The sequence below is a fragment of the Lissotriton helveticus genome, chromosome 1_1 (genome assembly GCF_964261635.1).
Source record: "Lissotriton helveticus chromosome 1_1, aLisHel1.1, whole genome shotgun sequence".
Lineage (NCBI taxonomy): Eukaryota > Metazoa > Chordata > Amphibia > Caudata > Salamandridae > Lissotriton > Lissotriton helveticus.
Genome location: NC_136057.1, coordinates 1,587,889,536 through 1,587,910,423, shown reverse-complemented (window position 1 = coordinate 1,587,910,423; position 20,888 = coordinate 1,587,889,536). Strand labels below are relative to the sequence as shown.

At 42.2% G+C, this 20,888-nt stretch overlaps 1 protein-coding gene across 1 annotated transcript in view; it reads left to right on the top strand.

Annotated features, from left to right (window-relative positions):
* Window positions 1–20,888, top strand: part of ITGB7 (integrin subunit beta 7) — an 887,312-nt gene that overhangs the window by 781,635 nt on the left and 84,789 nt on the right. Inside the window, exon 13 of the mRNA XM_078687492.1 lies at window positions 2,700–2,922. Coding sequence (XP_078543618.1) covers window positions 2,700–2,922 — 223 coding nt within the window. The remainder of the gene's footprint in view (window positions 1–2,699; window positions 2,923–20,888) is intronic.

The window sequence follows — 20,888 nt, the reverse complement described above, 5'->3', positions numbered from 1 at the left end:
TGAAGATGTTCCTTCAGTCTTGGGCAATGAAAGGGGGGCTAGCCCAAAGCTAGATGGGAAGCATATTTCATGTTTATTATATGTGGACGATCTGGTAATAATAGATTGAACAGAGATCGGTCTACAAAGAAAGTTGAACAGATTTAACGAACACTACGGTCTTAAAAAACTTGTAGTTAACATGGATAAAACAAAGATTTTAAGCTTTGGAAGAAGGAAAATAATGTTTAACTGGTTTGTGGGCTCCACGAAGTTGGAAAAGGTAGACCAATATAGGTACCTGGGGACGTGGTTTCAGGAAAGTCTGAACTGGAATACCCATCTCGATGCACTAAAACTGAGGACATCAGCTTCGGTAAGCGGACAAAAAGAAATTCAATGAATTCTATGGCGAAAAATCGGATAGACCAGTTTTAAAAGCTTATACTGCCATGGTACCGCCACAATTCCTATATAGAGCGGAACTGCTATGCCTGAGTGGTAAAAATGGATAGGACTCTTGTCGTGTCCCCACTCAGTTCCGAGGTACATCAATCGAAGACACAGGTTGGTTTGGTATGCTTTCTTTATTGTATATTGTCGCAGCTGGTTACAGGCACGTCCGCCCTGCTTGCTGTCCTGGTAGTCTCCCCTTCCTGCTCCTAACCGGATGTGGTGTCCGGTGACCTGCTCACCTCCCTCATGACCCACAGGGTCCTAGCGCCCTCCTGTCCTGTCGCCCTATCTGTCGAGTCACGACATCTCCCCCTTTGTTGCAAACCAATGTTCATGGTACAGTTCTACTGATTAATTTCCTCCCATCACCCTTTACGGTATTTACTCCTTAGATAGATAGATAGATAGAGAGAGAGAGAGAGAGAGTGAGAGAGAGAGAGAGAGAGAGAGAGAGAGAGAGAGAGAGAGAGAGAGGTATAGTCCAGGTGTCTGGTTGACCCGTCTCTCAAGTTTCTGACTCCTACGTTTTACCACTTAGTCTCTTTTTCCCCTTGCATTCCTTTTCGGTTGCTGTTCTCTGCCATCGGCTTTTCTTCTGTTTGTCGGCTGTCCTCCTTCTGCTCTCCACCTTGCGAGCCTCTCTTCGTCTACTTTTCACTCCTTGCTGTGTGCCCAGTGTCCTGGGCCAGCTGGCACTATCTCCCTTGGCTCCTCTCTTTCTCCGGCCATTCTTTGTTTTGATTGTTCTTTCAGTTGTTCTTTCTCGTTCTCTTCCTCTTTCTCTGGTCCCTGCGTCTTCTCTTTGTGTGCTCTCAGTGCGTCTTTCATTTTTTTTTTTTTCATATGTCATAGTTATGAGACCCATTGTTTGGGCGGTGCTATTGCTCAACAGACATGGTCCTGGGACATCGCCTTTCAGCACATGGATGTCCTCTTTGTTCTTCTTGTCTTTATACCTCAGTTCCTGTGTGAACTTTCCCAGGTTTGTTACTTCTTTCTTTGACCCCCAAGTGAAGATCTTCACCTTGGACACTCTCAGTGTCGGCTTTTCTTCCATCTTCTCATACTCTGATGCACACATGACATTGTATGTTGCACCACTGTCCAGTATAAACTCCGCCTCATGTGCTCCTACTCCTATCTTTGCCAAATCCGTCTTTTCTGGGGTGTTTCTGCCCCCACTCAGTTCTCTGTGAATCTCCGACATGTGATATAGTCTTTCCACTTTCTCTTCTTCCTCTTCTTCGCCTGACTCTCGTGATGAACTTCTCCTTTCTCTGTCGACATACCTGACATGTCTTGTTGTCGACTCTTGTTGTCTTCCTGTTCTTCCTCTGTCATCTCTGAATGGTACGCCTTGGCACATGCTGGCGTAGTGGTTTCTTCCATTATCTGAGGAGGAAAAAACCCTGAAAAACTCATTATCATTGCCTAAATCCTCAATGGTCCAGGCAGTGAGATTAGAAACAGGAACCACCTCATGGGGTATAATGGCTTGCATGGCCCTATTAAAGATTCTGGTAGCGCCAGGGAACGGGAGAAGAATATAAAATTTCGCAATGGTGCAGAAATGAAGTGGTGAAGAGTGAGCTAATGCGGGCAAAAGGCTCAAGAGAAACTATTATCAAAGCTTGTAGTATGATGAGGCTCAAGCTGTGATTGAAATGAGAAATTTAGACATAGATTGCGCAATGGGGAGGTTCATTCAAAAAGTTAAAGAAACCCTTAAATGTGAATAGAACTGAAATACCTGTTTTACCATATTATACGGTGCATGTCACGGATCGAGGGAAGGATTAATGATCTTATTTATATGAATTTTATGATGATTTTTTTTTTAACTGTGATTTTAGGAGCTGTATTTATGAAGATTTTAAATGTTTATGGACCATTTAGTCCAAATAAACTTTATTTTGAACTTTTAGGGACTAATCAACACAGCAAGGCTTAAGTATGAGAGATAACTTTGCATTATCCTTTTGCCCAACACAAAAGCTCTTGAACAATTTTAACTTGATCTCAATATTCTTCTCACTGGTATATTATGAAATAAGTATTTGGGTGGGAAATTTAGCAGTGCGGGAGGGCCTTCATTGCCAGTGGTGACAAACTATTTCATATACTCACTTTACATGGCTTAGACTTAAGAATATGGCAGAGGTTTACCCAGCAAATAAAGAAAAAGGCCAGATAGATCCCTTTAGGTTTTCATAGCAGGAGAACACATATGCACTTTCTTCTACTTCTCTCTTTCTCGTGTGCAGGAAAAAGTCAAGGCACCTGCTCCTGCGGGAACTGCAAATGCACTGCGAACTACACCGGTTCCGCCTGTGGTTGTAGCACGGACATGAGCGAGTGCAGCATAGACGGGGTAGAATGCAGTGGGCATGGCCATTGTGAGTGCAACCGGTGCATCTGTGATCCTGGGTACTTCGAGAAACTGTGCACCAAATGCCCTGGATGTGAAAACAGATGTCAACGCTACAGGTAAGATCTCAAATGATAAGATGAGTCCACACAGCACATGACACAAATCACTTCATTTATAAATAAGAGCATGTGAAACACTGTTGAGTTGAACAGAAGCAAGATCTGAGACTGTTAAGAAGACATTTGGGTAAAGGGAGACCAAGGACAATTCTTTTTTATAACAAACATATTAACTATCTGTTATAACATTATTGCAGTTTAATGCTCTGCTTAGTAACTCCGTCAAGTGGCTGAGCTCGGAGTAGCATTGTATTTTTCATTAAAGTTTAAATGAGGGCATCAGCCATGTGCATGTTACAAAATGGCTTGCTACACCATCATCATAAAGTCTACAAATCCCCTCCCTTAGACACCACCTTCAAGTTAATTATGCCATTTCGTTTGGAAGCATGAGTAGCGTAAAGTCAAATCAGAGGACGCACAAACAGGTATAATGGAGCAGCACACACTAAGGGAAAGATATTAAAAACATGGAAAGTGAATTGTAGGCCTTTCTCTGCAATAGCATTTGGAATGGACCTCGGTTTTAACATGTTTTCTGAAATTGCACAACACAAAGCGACCACAAACTCCAAATATAAACATTCATTCAGGAATGGAAGAAGCCACGTCTGCAGGTCAGTGCCATGTACGGGCAAAATATAATTTAGGATTTTTCTGAAATGTCACTGGCAGGTCCTGGAGATAGTTTTACACAAACATGTATTTTTTGTCTTCTGAAGAACAAAAATCCTGTGTAGTGTGTCTCGACCCTGTCAACTTAGGTCGAAAGCTAATGACGCCTTCTCTCTCTCAAGATGGTCTTATGTTGTGTATCACACTCCAGGAAAGTAGGGGAAGTCTGGTTGTAAAAAGGGGAACAGGGGTGTGGGATCAGAGCAAGAGATACAACACTAATTTCCAGCAGGATGGATGATTGAAGACCTGAAGTGCTTCCTGAGATATATGTGGGCAGAGCGTCACAGAGGCACTATCATTCCAGGGGGAAGATTGTGGGGCTTAGCTGAGTGGGCAAACTTTGGGGTGCATATGTTAGGAGATTTGTATATTGACAGGGTGATATTATCATTTGAGGAGTTTTCAGCCCCTTTTAAGATCCTGACAGGGCAATTTTTGTTGCATCGAGTGGTGATCGTTAGATTGTGCAACCATTGGTGTATGGGTTTAGTAGAGCCGCAAGTACATAGTGCTTGTCAAATATTGTGTATCACGATGGGTTGTATGAAAGTGGTGATGTGCCTTTATCAGGTAATAAGAAGTGATATGATAGCCTCTTGTTGGTCTAAGAGAAAAGTGGGAGGAGAATTTGGCACATCCAAAACCAGAATTGGAATGGTCTAAAATTCTTGTAACTTCATTCACTGTATCGAGAAATGTGACAAATAAAATGGTAAGTTTTTTCTACTTGCATAGAGTGTATCAAACTCTGGGAAAAATAGCTTGAATCTATCAGACAAATGTGGTATGTATGAGATGTGGTGAACAGGATGCAGAAATGTTGCACATGATAAGGACATGCACATTATTAGTGGAACACTGAAAGGAAGTAATATTCTGTATAAATGAAGCAACAAAGACATCAATTGAGTGTAATTCTATAGTCTACCTGCTGTGGCTATTTCCAAGACCAACAACGTGTAGAAATACTACTGGAGGTATTGATTTAGCTTTGGTACATGCAAGACGTGAAATAACTATGACCTGGAAGGCATCGAGGCACCCTAGGGTAGCATATTAGGAAGGGGACTTGGGGGCATATTATCAAGTAAGGGCGTTACATTATCGCCGCTTTTATCGGCAGGAAACTGCCGATAAAGCGGCGATAATGGGCTTGATAATATGCTCTATGAATTCCAATCGAAGCCAATGTTAGATGTCTTCACATCTAACATGGGCTTCGATTGGAATTCATTGAGCATATTATCAAGCCCATTATCCCCGCTTTATCTGCAGTTTCCTGCCGATAAAAGCGGCGATAATGTAACGCCCTTACTTGATAATATGTCCCTTGGTTCGTTGGGCCGGTTATGAGAGTGCAGTATTGTATAATATTATGAGCAAAACGTATGTGCTTGGGAGCATTTATTAGATTCCCTTAAATATTTATAAAAGAGTGATGATTCTGGGGAAGAAAGTGGGTAAAAATGAAATTTGCTAAATAAATATGTGTTGTATACTTACTGCAATGGGGACTGGACTTAAGGGAGGGTGGTGGTAGTGGAGGTAAATTTAATATTGTAATGTATGTCGTATTATAAATACTAACAAAATGTGTTTACAAATTAAAAGAGTCTTAGATCATTTAAAATGGGTTCTTATAGCAGGTAAGCTCTATAAAGGTGCTTGAGACAGCTTAACCTGGGTGAGGTGAAGTGTTACTTTAACTCGCTGTCAAATAAACCGAACACTTACCCAAGTACTGAAGCTGCGTAGCACTCCGTGCCACTAAAAAACTGAATCATAGTCGCCAAACCAGGTCAAAAACATGTCCCTCATTGACTAAGTCAAATAACAGGAAATCGCTGGAGTAAGATTTTTTTTTTAAACAGAAGGTGAGCTAAAATACTACAATCTGTCCCAAAAAATTGCGGGATTCAGTCAGAGAAAGTGGGAGAAGGCAGATCCAATGAACCAACAAAGGGGAAAAATAACGATGGTGTGGGAATGAAATCACAGGTGCAAACTGTCACATCAAGCAAGAAAGTCGAAACAACTGAATTTGTCTTCTGCATCCACCAACCCTTTATAGGGCTTTGCCTTCTCTGACCTGGAAGTCACCTACTCGTCCTCTGGTGCATGGGGCAGTACATTTTAAAGCCTTCCCTGGAGAAGCTGCTGTACCCAATGACTGTAGTCTCCATTGCCCTGTTCCCCATTTCCTCTGTGTGTTATGATTCCTAACTCTTGAGTGAAGCCTGAAACGACAGTACCCTCTTCCAAAGGCCCCCTTCTCATGCTCCTAGGTTTGTTGCACCTTTTATTAAATAACCTTATTAATCCCAGTGCATGGACAAACACTGCTGGTGCCAAGTAGTTGTCAGAAATATCATACCCCTTCCACACTGTCAGATGTAGTTTTTCTCAATGGTATCTTGAATCTAGTAGTTTCTCAAGTTCATACTGCAGTGTTCCATCTACTAAAGTGGGGGGAGTAACTGTGATTCTCTGTAAATATAGACTCAAGGGTGTATTCTTTTATTTTGTCCTCATTCACCTCAGGTTCTAATGTCCGGTACCTTAAGCTTCAAGTTCGAGAGAGGGACCAACCCGAAAGAAAGGCATCTAGGCCAGGCATTTTCCCCCTGCTGGTACATCTCTCTCAGATTGTCTGATTTACGGCAGCTGCATCGATAGGATGTGGGAGCCATTGCGGCAGAAACAGAGAGTTATGTAGGTGTAATCATTGGACAGAAGGTTACATCACTTATCTCCTCCATAACCATTACTTTCCATTACCCCCTGCCCAATTTTGCAACATAACCCAAAATCTTTTCTTCTTGGACCTTTTCCCTAATAATTCCATTTTAGACACATAAAACATGGAGTCTAGCCACTCCAAATGTTGAGGCAGGGTTTCTCGCACCCAGTTGCGACACATTTCTCTTCTAGCCAATAGAATTGCATAAAACAACAAGAGTCTAGCAATTCCTACCACTCCTTTCATTACTCCAATAATGACCAAAGAAAGGCTTACCTTCAATTGTACCGCCAAAATACCTGAAACTGTCATTTCTACTTCATAACAGAACCTCCTGATTTCTGGGCATTGATGGAACATATGGACATCCATCGCCTTTTCAATACCACACTATGCACATGCCGTCGGTCTTCCCTTTCCCATCTTTGACAACTTCTCAGATGTAATATGTGCCCTGTGGAGTGAAAAGAGGTAGTTCCATTTAAAAAAGCAGGCCTGACAATGGAATATAATGTGCGCATTGATACTTGCCACGTATATTGTAAATCACCCCTTGGCAAGCATCCTCCCCACACATCTGCCAGGGTGAAGTCTCCATCCATGGTGTCTTGTAGTTCCCAGTACCAGAAAGGAACTTCTTTCCTTCCTGGGGTTTTTCCAGCAAGTTGATCTTCCAAGTAATTTCCAATCCCCTAGGGTAGCTTCTGACTCTGTTCCCAACTCTTCAATTGAATATATTTAAAACGTGAAGTTTCCCCCCCCAAGAGGTCTTTTAACTCGTTCCACGATATCAGTTGTCCACTTTGAGTATTCTCTCCCTCAACGAGTACACTAGAATTTCTTATTGATAGTACCAGTTTATCTTTGAGACATTTAGGTGTCTCTGGAGATTCCCAGATTGGGGCTGTGAAGGAGTAATAATCTAGCATGGATCAGCGTCTTATATTATGCCACATTCTAGCTAATGCTTGCAACACTTTTAATTAGATTTTCTAAAAGTATTTTTGGTCCCTAAATTTAAAGAGAAATCTGTCTTCGCCCATCTCGCTTTCTTTTATCATTTCCGAAAACATAATTTCTACATCTGAACCATCCTGTGTATTAAACAGCATTCTAGAGTTTGTCATCTGGAAAGCGCAAGCATAATATTGGATGTCTGGTAGAGATAATGCCCCTTTCTCTCTTCTTCTCCGCAACTTTTTCCAAGAGATCTGATCCCCCTTATGAGCCCAGATAAAGGCGTTTATCGCCCTGCTGGATTATATCTATTGCCGCTTTCTCAAAGTGCAGGGGGATTGTATTAAATAGAAAAGCAATTTTTGGCAGTATCATTATTTTAATCAAACCAACCAATCCAAAGATCATTAGGGGGAGATGTGCCCAACCCATTATTAACCCCCCAATTTCTCTAGATATCCTATCTCGATTTATTTCAGGGATTTTGTTTATATCTTTCACAATTATTAGACCCAGATATCTCATCTACTTCTTAATCAACGGGTTATCCTTTCTCTGGTTCCAAACATTAATCTCTGTTTTCCCCTCATTAACCAGCTAACCAGATGTTTTACGAAAGTCTATGGCCATCTGTATAGTGGGTGATAAGGCTGCATCCAGATCCGAGGAGAAAATCACCAGATCATTTGCATTTAAAGCCACTTTCTATATCCAGCCCCCCAGGAAAATGGGGAAATGTTAACTGCCATCCTAAGTTTCTGTGTAAAGGGCCATAGATAAAAATTAAATAAGGGGGAAAATAAGGGACACCCCGGCCTTGTGCCCCTAGAAATTGTAAAAGGAGAAGATAGATTTCCATTCACTAAAACTCTTGCTGAGCGACCCCGGTATATCAATTGGATTGCTCTGCAAATTTTATCCCCAAGCTTGTACCGTTTCAATTCAGTAAGCAGGTGAGACCATCTAACCCTATCAAAGGCTTTGGAGGGATCTAACATTATAACTGGTAGGGGGGTGGAATAAGCAGTTGCCACATCAATCGCCCTATGAGCTAGTTAGTTAACTTGTGTAGGTATCTTCCTTTAATGAACCCTTTCTGATCCTTATGAATCATCTCTCTGGCTACCTTACTTAATCTCCTTGCCAGGATTTTTGTGAAGATTTGATAGTTGATGATCAAAAGTGATATTGGTCTATACGCGTCACAGCTAGTGGGGTCCTTGCCTGACTTCAACATAAGCGTAATTATCGCTTCATCCCATGGTTTTGGTAGCTGCATCCCTTGATCTAAAATCTACCTAATCATTGCTGTCAAAAACGGGGTTAACACCTCCCCTAAAATTTTATATAGCTCGGCTGGTATCCCATCTGGTTCTGCCGCTTTACCTCCCTAATTTGCCTGTATGGCCATCCTGACTTCATCTTCAATACTGGTTAAGAATATCTTTCTGCCTTAGATCACGGGGTTTGATGGAATCTGCTAACCAGATTTTCACCTCTTCTTCTGAAGGTCTTCCCTCTTCCGTGTAAAGATCCCAAAAGTACTCTGTAAATGCTTCCTCCACCTCTATCTTACTGGTCAGCATGGCACCTGACTGGCCTACCTTAATTTCATTAATCTGGTTTCTATTTTGATCTGTCTTGATCTTCCACGCTAAAAACTTCCCTGCACCCTCCCCATACTCAAAGTGGGCCAACTTACTTGCATCCCATCTTTTTTAATCCGGCTTTGGAGAATTTCTTCCATTTGATTTTTCACTAGAAACAGTTTCTCCTCTGCCAAAGTCCTGCTGTCATTGGCTATATTAATCTTTATTTTGGTCTCTAGATTTTTAATTTCTTCCTCTAGCCGGACGAACTCCTGCCTATTTTGTTTGTTTCTGTAACTAATTGAACTCGTAATCTTACCCCTGATAAAGGCTATGAGCGTATCCCATATGACCCACGTGGGAGCGGAGCCGCTATTAATTTTAGGGAATTCTCCTACTTCCACTTTCAAAGCTTCCATTACCGATGCATCTGCAAAAATAGTGAGGTCTAGTGTCCACATCCTTTCCGTAGGCCGGCTAGTAGTCCTGATTGTTATAGCTAATGCTGAATTGTCTGGCAAATGGGCCATCAAATACCCAATTTCCAGAATATCTTCTCTAAGGCTCTACTCTACCAGGAATTAATTTATCCTTGATCCTGTAAGGGTGTATTCTTCATCGATCAGGTAGGTTTAATTCTAGTGCAGATTTTCCTATTATTCTGACAATGAAAAAATGTCCTAAAAATCTCTGTGAAGACTTGGGAAGGAACCATAAAATGAACAAGTACTAGTAGATATCATCAGACCGTTTCATCAGTTTTAGACACTGGTCCGGCACCATGTTTTCTGCCTGAAAATGTTTTTTAATGTGCTTTGGCCCTAATTAAATGGATTAGCACTGAACTTTGGATCTTTCATATGTCTCTGAGAAGAGGTTGTAGAGTTGGGAATGTGTAGATAGAGAAGGTATGTGGTCAAATGTTGGCATTAACCCTGTGGATCAGAAAAACAAGAGTATCCAAAGAGGTGTGCAAAGAGTTATTGTAGGAAAAATCTGCAATAGAAATGCATTGCACCCAATGTTCAGAATGATTAATTAAAATAATTTAAATAATGTTCAATGGCTTGATCCAGTCTTTCTGTCTGTCTGTCACCCTGGGAACGTAGCTAGTGATGATGAAATGTTATACCCCAAGTTGTTTAAGCAGTGTTCTCCAAAATCTTGCTATTAATTGAGATCTGTCTGTAAGGATGAATTGTGGACATCGATGTAATTTGACAAGTCATAGGGTATACAGTTGCAAGTATGTGGTCTACCGGAATCTTTTCTAATGGAATGAAATGTACCATATTAGTGAGATAGTCAATTACCACTAACAAAAGATTTTCCTTCCGTGGGGAATAAATCAGTTATAAAGTCCTTTGCTATCCGTGACCAGGGTTGCTGCGGTGTAAGCAAGGGCTGCAACAATCCCACTGGCTTTCTTCGGGGGACCTTGATTGTGCACAGATGACTAATTGATTACAAAATTCTCAATCTCTCATCTCATTTTAGGCCACCAAAATAGACAGGTCTCCTTTCATAACTCTTATGAATCCCAGGGTGCTCAACCACAGGGGATTTATGTGCCCACTTTCAAATCATTCTTGATAATCTGGAGAGAAAACCTATCCCTTATGCCAAGGAAACTCTTTCTCTGTATTTAAGTGTGTTGGACTATGGGCTAACCACTCTGCTATGTTAAGGGTTTGATATCATTTTTTTAGGGATTGCAAGAAGGTTTCTGAATTTAAAGGGCCCAACATCCATTGAAGGTTATTATCTAGACCACACATTTATCCTCTGAGGACAACTTGGTATTGTTGAAATCTTACAGTTAGGCTTTACTGACCATTTTCAGATTAGTACAAGTGTGTTCCACCTACCCCATATTACAGGACAACAGCGGGAATTAAGGCTGATATATCAAGTTGAGAATTAGCCAAAAAGTACCCTATGCCGTTGTCAGAAAAAGTCCTTATTCCACAACATGAAGTCAACATATGGATTGAAAAACCTTTCCTACAATAGCCCAGGTAAAATTGAACAGGTCCCTTTGGCAAGTTGGTTCAGTGAAGAACTAAACGTTATGAAGAGGAATTGTAAGACTTTAGAAAGAGCATGATGTAAGGCCTACTCTCTATGTAGCAAAGAAACATTTACAAGGGCATTGAGCAAATATAAAAAGAAAATCAGTGAAGTCAAAGCCTCTTCTTATGCCAACGTGATAACAAGGGCAAAGGATAAGAGAGACCATCAACCTGCAGATTCCTCACCTTTTGAATATTCCTCAGTCATCAGACTGGACCTTAAAACTTTTGGACAGTTCATGTGCGAGCCAGTATATGACAATGTGCAGCTCTACACAGACCATGTTTGGCACCGGAAATGTCATGCGTGGCCTAAATAGGCACCACTCCAGCGATCTTATGTCAATTGCTTTTGAGGCTGTCCGCACCCCCAAATGCAGAGACCCACCTGAAAATCAGCTTTGACCAGTGTGCAGAATCCTACACTTGGGATCTTATTAAAGAGTAAAGTCCAATTCACTGAACTGGGAGGGTCAGAGGCTTGATGAGGAATCTGTGGCTATATAGAGACTCTACCAGAAAGAGCATTACCGGAGGTAAGTAGCTTGTTCTTTTGCCAGTAAATTCTAACCACAGATTCCTCACCTTTTGAATAGATACCAAAGCAGTACCTATTTGGAGGTTTCTCTGTGATGGACTCCCACCACAAAAACTGCTGTTGGACAGAGCGGACGAAATGGCCATTTCGGCAAACCTGACTATCCAGACAGTAATGCTTCATGAACGTATGGAGTGACTCCCATGTAGGTGCCAGACAAATGTCCAATACAGGGACTCCACGTGCCAATGCAGTGTTAGAGGCCTTGACTCTGGTGGAATGTGCACACAGCCCTCCCGGAGACTTCTTTTTGCCAATGTGTAGCAGGCCTTGATGCAGAACCTGATCCAGAGGGAGAAGGTCCTTTTCTGCTTGGTCTTGCATTTTTTCGCTTTGGCGTACCTCACTATGAAATGATTGTCCACCCGGTGTAATCTTGTACGATCAATGTAAAGGCTCAGTGCACTTTGGGGTCCAAGTGATGGGGTCTCTTCTCCTTCTTAGAGGGCCGAGGCAGAGCAAAGAACACCGGTAAGGTGGTATAATGACCGATATGGAAGGACGTCGCATTTTTCTGGGAAGATAGTGGAGTACGGCAGGTTGAAACAGAGAGCTTGAATCTCACTTACACTCTGCGTCAGTGTTATGGTTTCAAGAGACGATATCTTGAGGGTGAGAAGCCACAAATGACAGCTATGAAGCGGCTCAAAGGAAGTACACATCAAAAATGTGTGGACCAAGTTAAGGGCCCACTGTGTCATGACAAGTGGAGAGTGAGCAAACATATGTTGTAGGCCTTTCAAAAAACACATCACAAATTCGGCAACCACAAAATGGCAGAAAAGACTGAAAGAGAAATTTTAATTGCACCCGAGCGAAGCCTTGTTGGGGGAGGGACAAAACAAACAACAAAACATCAGATAACTTTGCCTGGAGGGGTCAATCTGTCCTTTGCCGTACTAAGCCATATATTTGTCCTACAGACAGGAGTATACGTGAGCCCGGTCAATCCTAGTCTTTTTCAAAACTGGGGGCAGGACTACAGGAGTCCTGAGTTCTACCACAGTCAGCGCATAGGTCCTAGCGAGAGACGCCTTGAAAAAACCAATGCGCAGAACTGCTGACATTGCACACTCTCAGCAGTGGCAAATAGAGTGAGCCAAGGTTCTCACTATTGTAGGAAGAGACTTTGCACCACCACTGAGTTCAACTGCCACTGATAGTCCGCTAGGCGTTGAGGGCTGAACTCATCTGCTCTGGCATTCAAAGATCCTACCGAGTGGTTCACCACCAGGACAATTCCTTGATGGTGCAGCAATTTCCAAAGGTGAAGTACCTCCTGGCACAGGGGCTATGACCACTTCCCACCCTGTTTGTTGAATACAACATGGTGGTTGTATAGTCTGCAAGCACATGTACTATCCTCCCTGTGATGTTCAGAAGGGAGGATTTTAACACCAGGCAGATGGGCCTCAGCTCCAGAAGGTTGATATGGAGCCAGGACTCCGCTGGTAAAGCAACCACCATTGCAAGTCTTTTCAGTCTCCTGCAAAATCTGAACATGGTCAGAGAAGTCCACTCGATGTTTGGCTCACTGACCCTTCATATTTCACTGTAGAGCCCTCCTATGGCACCTGGAGCAATTCACAAGTAGGATGCAGGAGGTCATCAATTCCAGCAGCCTCAGAGTCAACCTCACTGAAATCCAGGACAGAGGCTGAAGTTTTAGGATCATAGTCTGAATGTCCTGAAGTCTCATTTCCATGTCCAGAATGGCTCATGGAATGCAATGAAAGCGCCTACAAAAGAGTCAGGTGTGACTTCCACACGTTGTTAGAGAAGCCCAAAGTTGTCATGAGGTCCGAAATAGTGTGGAGGTGGGTGATGATTGCCTTGGGTGAGCCCTCATTCAGCAGCCAGTCATCGAGGTAGGGAAAGACTGGAACCCCTGACCTCCAGAAATGTGCTGCCACCTTTTGTGAACACCAGAGTGGGGTGGTCAGAACAACGGGGAGCAAAGTGAACTGAAAATGCTCCTGCCCACCATGAACCACAGATAGACCTGTGGACTTGTAGGATGGGGATGTGAAAATAGGCATCCTGTAGGTCCAATGCTACCATGCAGTCTTAAGGATCGAGGGCAGACATAAACTGGGCCAAGGTGAAACATGGCCCTACGTTCTGAGAAACTACTGAACATTGCCTGAAAAACCCATCTATCTCATCCAGGCATAGTGACAGATAGAAATGCTAGTGCAAATAGCTCACCCAGTGCAATCTGTGGTATCCAGACCACAATAGATTTTTAACTTAGCGGTTTCATGGCCATCCTGCATAGCCTGGGTCAATACAGGGCAATGGTCTTCCGGGACACCTCAGAGGACTTGAGCAGCAGTAATAGCGACCCAAAAGGCAACTGGCATTGACCGACCAGAGAGCCAAACTTGTGGAAAAAAATACCCTCTACCCGAACGTCTCCACTCTCTTAGACTTCCTATCTGGGTGAATAGTTGGGAAGGTATTCAGGTTTGCTGAGCTGGTGGAAGAATCAGAGCAAGGTTTGGCTCAGGCTTCTAAGAGGGTTCAGTAAGGGCCTAATTAAATGGTAACAGGGGTTCCGTATTGGTTTTCCCCAGCTGGAGGACTTCAGTTAGAACATTGGTATTGATCTCCAAGGTGAGAACTTTGGCAACCCTCCACATGGCCATTGTGAAGGAAGCACTTTCCTCAGTTGCATGGCCTGGCGGTGAGACTAGGCCAGTGTTAGAAGTGCCAAGCCTCTGGTATCCTGGAGGTCCTCCTACCAGTTTTCTTCATGGTAAGGGGACCACATCATACTCATTGCCAGAGTCCGTCCCAACCAAGCAATGTAGTGAATGAGACATGCCTCACAGAACCCAGATGGCAAACAGCTTCAATGGAGCGGGCAAAGGCTGCAGTTCGATGGGCATTGAGAAAGACGTTGGTCAAATTCGGGGCTGTGCTGACTCGGAGTTGGAGAGGGTAAAAGGACGCACCTTGTCCACAAGCATCAATGGAGTCAGCATTGGAGTCAACGTTTTGAGAATTGGTATGGGACATGGAGCTGGAGGTGGAGTTGTCAAATGTGCCTGTAGCGGTCCAGCATTGGTATGAGAGGGTCCAATTGGTGCAGAGAGCAAACCTGCAGGCGGTATCCTAGATGAAGTACCTCATGGTTCTGTGGTGCCCACAGGGACGGATGGGGAAGTAGGAAGGGAGCCGAAGAGTCGCAACATGGCCTCACAGTTCTCTACAATCTGCCTCAGAGTCGCAGAAGTCCCAGTAAACTCAGGTTATGCTGGGACAAGTGGCAGGAATGGCACCTAGGTCTACTGACTTTGGGAGTGAAATTGAGAGGCATGGTGATGTCTTCCCAGGTGTCTGAGAGTGGCAGGAAAGGACTGAGTTCTGCTTGGATTTTGGATGTTTTTTTCTTGGAATTACTGGAGGACTTGGAGAGCGAAGACGATCAACCTCAAGCATGCTTCTGGAATGGGAAAAGGATCATCAAGACCAACCTTTGGACTTGGAACAATCGAGACGCGGGGTCTTCTGATACTTGGTTATGAATAGCTTCACCTCGCTGCCCCAAATAGCCTTCGGATTCATTGATGTACAGTCACTCTAGGCCATGGAGTTATGACCCAATCCCAGGCACCACAGGCAAACCTGATGTCTTTGGTCACGATAGTCCTTAAAAGATTTAAAACTTGTCGCCTTGAGGGATGACATTTCCCTTGCACACTGAATAAATGTGAGGTTAAATGGGCCTCGAAAAAGAGACAAGAGGTAGATCTAGAAAAGCCTATAGTACATTTTTAAGCACACTGACCAAATAAGTGGGGTATTGGGGTGTATTTCCAAAAACAGTGGGCAAATTGCATTTGTCTCAACCTATTTAACCTTCAAAAATAACATTTACGTTATATTTGGGAACTCTTCTCCCTAAGGAAATTTGGGAGTATTGGTAGAAAATGGTGCAGATTAAGAACATTTCTTTAGTTATTCTTCTTTTGCTAGAGCAGTCGTAACAGTTGGTATCACTGGCACTGCCCTTACGTTCCTTGGTCTTCATGGTCATGGAGACGGTGGCGTGAAAATAAAATAAATGTAGTTCTAAACGTCATTTTCCACCTCTAGCTGTAAACATAACATGTGTATTTGTAAAGCACACGTTCACCCAGAATGGTATCTTAGCGCTGAATAACACATGTTTATTGTTATCCAACTCAATGGCACTCATTTTATCGACCTCCAAAGGATGAGTGGACCTGTGACCATGAGGTAGAACACATGTCTTTACAGTGGATGCATTAGTCTACCAAACCTGTTAACATACTGAGCAGTAATTATGAAGGTGTTTAGACGCTAGACGTGAATCAAGGGCTCCACTAGATGAAGCTATAGTGATCAAAGTGTGTGTAATGTTATTTCGACTGCCATTTGCTGTTTAGTGAATTGAAATCTACACCAATTAATAATAGCCGCAGAAGAATTTTCAAAAGTAATAAATAGCCTGTGTGAAAGTATTATTCCCTCCTACACACAACATACACTCTACTCATAAACACATCACCACCCCCCTCTACGTCACAACCTCCTCTCACAAACAATACTACACAACCAAATCAGGTGCATGAAACATATACATCAGCACCCCTTTTCACCACACCTCAAAAGCAAAACATATCACAAACACCAGCACAACAAGATCTTCAGAGCGCAACACCTCATAATACTTACCATCACAAAATACATACATATACCCTCCTTTCAAAGCACACAAAGGAACACACTCCAATGCCAAGCTTTCACTCTTCCACCACACCTAACACAGATACAGCAATACAGCACCTCTCTTCTAACTGCCTCTCATCCATTGGACAATTTAGAACATTACGACATGACCCACATGCTGCACCACCTCCGCTGACTCATACACCTTCCGCCTTTAACACACACAAATAATATAAGCAACATGCCACACCTCACAACGTTGCTACCCCAAGTCTACCTCACAACAATGTTACACCACAAAAGCAACACAGCACTCCAACTCATTCTTAAACACCATCTCCAACACATACACATGCAGACCCATCAAAATGTCTTCTTAGCATGCTGGATGAGGAACACGATAAAGAACAGCTACACAATTGCTATCCTAATACAGCTAATACCAGCACTAAAAACACACCTGCTACACACCCACACAATACTGATCACTCTTCTACAAAACAAAGTTCGACTATCACCAAAGGCCACTCTATACACTGTCTACTAATAAATGCTCGATCCCTCTCTAAAAACAAGCATCACATCTACGACCTTCTCACCGATGCAAAACCAGACATACTATTCATAACCGAATCATGTTTGGGAGAGGATATGGCTCCAGTTCTGCATGAAGCCATTCCTTTAGGCTATCAAATAATCACCCAAAATCGTATAGCCAAAAAAGGAGGTGGTCTAGCTGTTGTATTCAGGCAAGCAATACATATCACTAAAGTTGACAACATCTCCATAAAGAATTGTGAGGCTCTTCTAACAAGATGCAATCCTACACCGTCTTCCACCTGTAACTTCCTGCTCCTTTACAGACCTCCACCTAGCAAAGCAACATTCCCAGACGCACTTCTAGACACAGTTTCAAACCTGATAACAATACACTCCAACCTATGCGTTTTGGGTGACCTTAACATTTGGTTTGATAAAGCCAATATGACCCATCCAAAAACAATAATCACCGGCCTAGACGCATTGAACCTGCATCAGATTGTCGCCAATCCAACACACACCGCTGGACATATCCTAGATGTCATTTTTGCTAATACTGAACTAGTTACCTTTCAAACTATAACTCCAGTCACATGGTCAGACTACCACTTGCTTGCTTTCCAACATAAAACAATGCTAAGAGACTCACCTAAAACTACCTTACATCCATCCACCTATCGGCCGTGGAACAAACTCAATTTGAAACACTTGGAAACACAACTAACATCCAGTATAAATCTGGAAAAAATAAATTCTGTTCAGAATCTATATGAGTGGCTACAGGAAGCTTTTGACACCCTGATACCACTGAAAACCATACACCAGAACAAAAGAAAAAAAGACATAAAACAACAAATTAGAAAGCTGCAACGTACCTGGCTCAAAACAAACGGCAAACAAGACAAACTTCACCTACAAAAAATTAACAGATTATATAAGTCGGCTATCAAAAAAGCTAAGAAAAGGTACTATTCAGACAGAATTTCAAAACGCTAAATGTGCAAATAAAGAATTGTATAAAATACTCAATGAATTTCGAAAACCAAATTGCCTAGAAGGAACTCATCCTGTTACTCAAGATTTCACAGACAAACTGGCAAATCATTACACGGACAAAGCAGACACATTGGACTCGTACTTACAACAGAAGCAAAGCACCAGCACTAACCCTTGTACAAAACAACTATCCAAAATGCTCTAATCAAACCTCTCCGTTCCTTCCAACACATCTCACATGATGAATTTATGGACCTGGTCAAAGCAAGCAGGCCTGCCGGCAGCCCTTCTGACCCCTGTCTGTCACAAATTTTCAAGACAATTCTTTTAACAACCTCTGCTGCCATTCCAGTAAGAAGAATCATCAACGATTCCTTAACTACTGGAATATTTCCAGAAGAACTCAAAAAGTCATACATACGATCTTTACTGAAGAAAACAAACTTAAACCCGCTGAACCCTGACAACTACAGACCCATTACAAATGGACCTTTCCTGGGTAAACTGATAGAAAGAGCAGTGTTCGCCCAGATGTCACAATTCATTGAAGAGAATGACATACTTTCAGATTTCCAAACAGGATTCCGTCCGGGAAGAGGCACTGAATCTTCCCTCCTTGCCGTCTGGGATGACCTAAAGAATACAGTTGACCGCAACGGGGTTGCTGCGCTACTCCTCTTGGACCTCTCAGCTGCCTTTGACACGGTTGACCATGACACTCTGAAACAAAGACTTTATCAAGCCGGAATAGAGGGAACTGCTCTAGACTGGATCGCGTCCTACCTTCGAAACAGAACTAATGTCATCCACACCCCACCTTTCTCGTCCAAACCGTACTCCACAAAAGCAGGGGTCCCTCAAGTTTCTATCCTCTCGCCCATGCTTTTCAACATCTACATGAAGTCTTTACCAGTACTGATCAATAAATTTCACCTCACGTGCTACAACTATGCAGATGGCACGCAAATACTCCTTCAACTGGAATGCCCCAATGACATTGGAAAATCACCAATTTTTAGCTGTCTCAGAGCCGTGGATCAGTGGATGACTTGGAGCCATCTCAAATTGAATGCTTCAAGAACTGAAATACGCACGTGTGGCGATTGGAAAAATTACAACCCGCTTGCCACATGGCCTGATGAACTGGGATCACTGCCTAAAGTATCGAAGGAAGTAAGAAACCTTGGAATGACCATGGACTCCAAGCTGTCGATGAATGTACAAAGGGATAAACTAGCAAGATCAAGCTTTGCTACTATAAAAACGCTGCAATGAGTTTTCCCTCATTTGGGATTTCCACACAAGCTCCAAGCTACCATCTCCCTTGTTCTATCCAAACTAGATTACGCCAATAGCCTCTACCACGGATCACCTTTAACGACCATGAAAAGACTACAACGGATTCAGAACTCGGCTGCCAGACTACTCTTGCATATCAAACCACGAGACCACATCTCCCCTGCCTTGAAAGCCCTGCATTGGTTACCGGTTGCCAGAAGATCCACGTTCAAGCTGCTTTGTATTACCCACAAAGCAATACATGGAATAGGACCCCTCTTCATCAGGAATAAAATCACCAAACACATTCAACAAAGGAACCTCCGCTCTAAAGGAGCATCTCGCCTCAAAATCACCATACAAGAAAAAAACCATGGGTGGCACATCCTTCTCTGTTCAAGCAGACAAACTATGGAACTCTTTACCCCCCAACATAAGATCCACCGACAACCACCTTATCTTCAGAAAACTACTCAAGATCTGGCTCTTCCCCACATAAGCACCATACGGAAAAATAAATTTACAGCATATCCCTCTGTATACAAGCATTTGTTTTCACTATAGATATGTACCTATCTTTGTGTATTACTTTATAAAACATGTAAAACAATTATGTTGTTAAGAAAAAATAAAATAATAATAATAATAATATTCATCAACAAATAAAAATCATCTTTGGTCTATATGTACATACTTCCATTGTGCATCTATGTACCTTCCATGTACTTGGATCTGTGTGTCTGTTACTTTTCTCCTGATAAAGCATATCCAATGCACTACCCTATTTCTCATCCTGTGCCTCTATCAATATATTTAATCTAAATATACTTACTTCCTTTATGTATCTATGTACTTTCAATGTACTTATGGGTCTATATATTTATCACTTTCTTCTAATTTAGCATTTCCAATGCACTAGCCTATTTCTCAGCCTATACTTCACTCTATATATCTTCTAGCTCAACCTTCTGACTCATCTCAAACTTCTTTCTACTACTCCTTCTAATGCACTACCCTATCTCTCATCCTATACATCTATCAATATATCCTCTACACCCACTCTCTCATTTATTTCAAACCCCATACCACTACTATGATCGCCAAAATAACCCTTTCTAGACTCTCTCCTGCTCTACCCCTCCTTGCATCATCTGACACCTCTTTTTACTACACCGATCCCCTAAAACAAACCTTTCTAAACTCTTCCCTCTGACTCCTTCTCTCCAAAACTCCTTTTTATCATCCAAAAGCCTCTTCCTACTGCTAAGACCTTAAAAAAAATCCTTCACTCTTTTATCCCTTCACTATCCATTTCAATCCAAATTAACAGACTAACAGGTTCACTTCTCAAATTCCATATTTCATATTCAACTATACTAATATACTGCCCAAATAACTGAATAACATATCTACTACTCAGTTTCAGTTTATTTCACGTTTATTCAGACCATTGGTCCACAAACAATACATATCATTAATGAAAATTTCCTCTAAAAAAACGTTTCATTAACACACATAAATACATCCTAAAAACAAGTTCAATCTAAAAACCCACTATTACCTAAATTGCGGGAAAAACGAGCTAAAATTCATTAAAAAGGTATAAAGCTGCCTTGACTTTTTGCATAAATTTCCCCATGGCCACTGCAATATCCAAATAGGCTATTTCGGTCATCAGTGTCACAGCCTGGGTCCTTGTTTTAATCTCATATTTCATGAATATTGGTTTTAAAAGCTTAATCCGTAGATCCAGGAACTTCAGGCAATCAAATAAGATATGCAGCAGATCACATTGGGTACCCAAGGAGCAAGTCAGC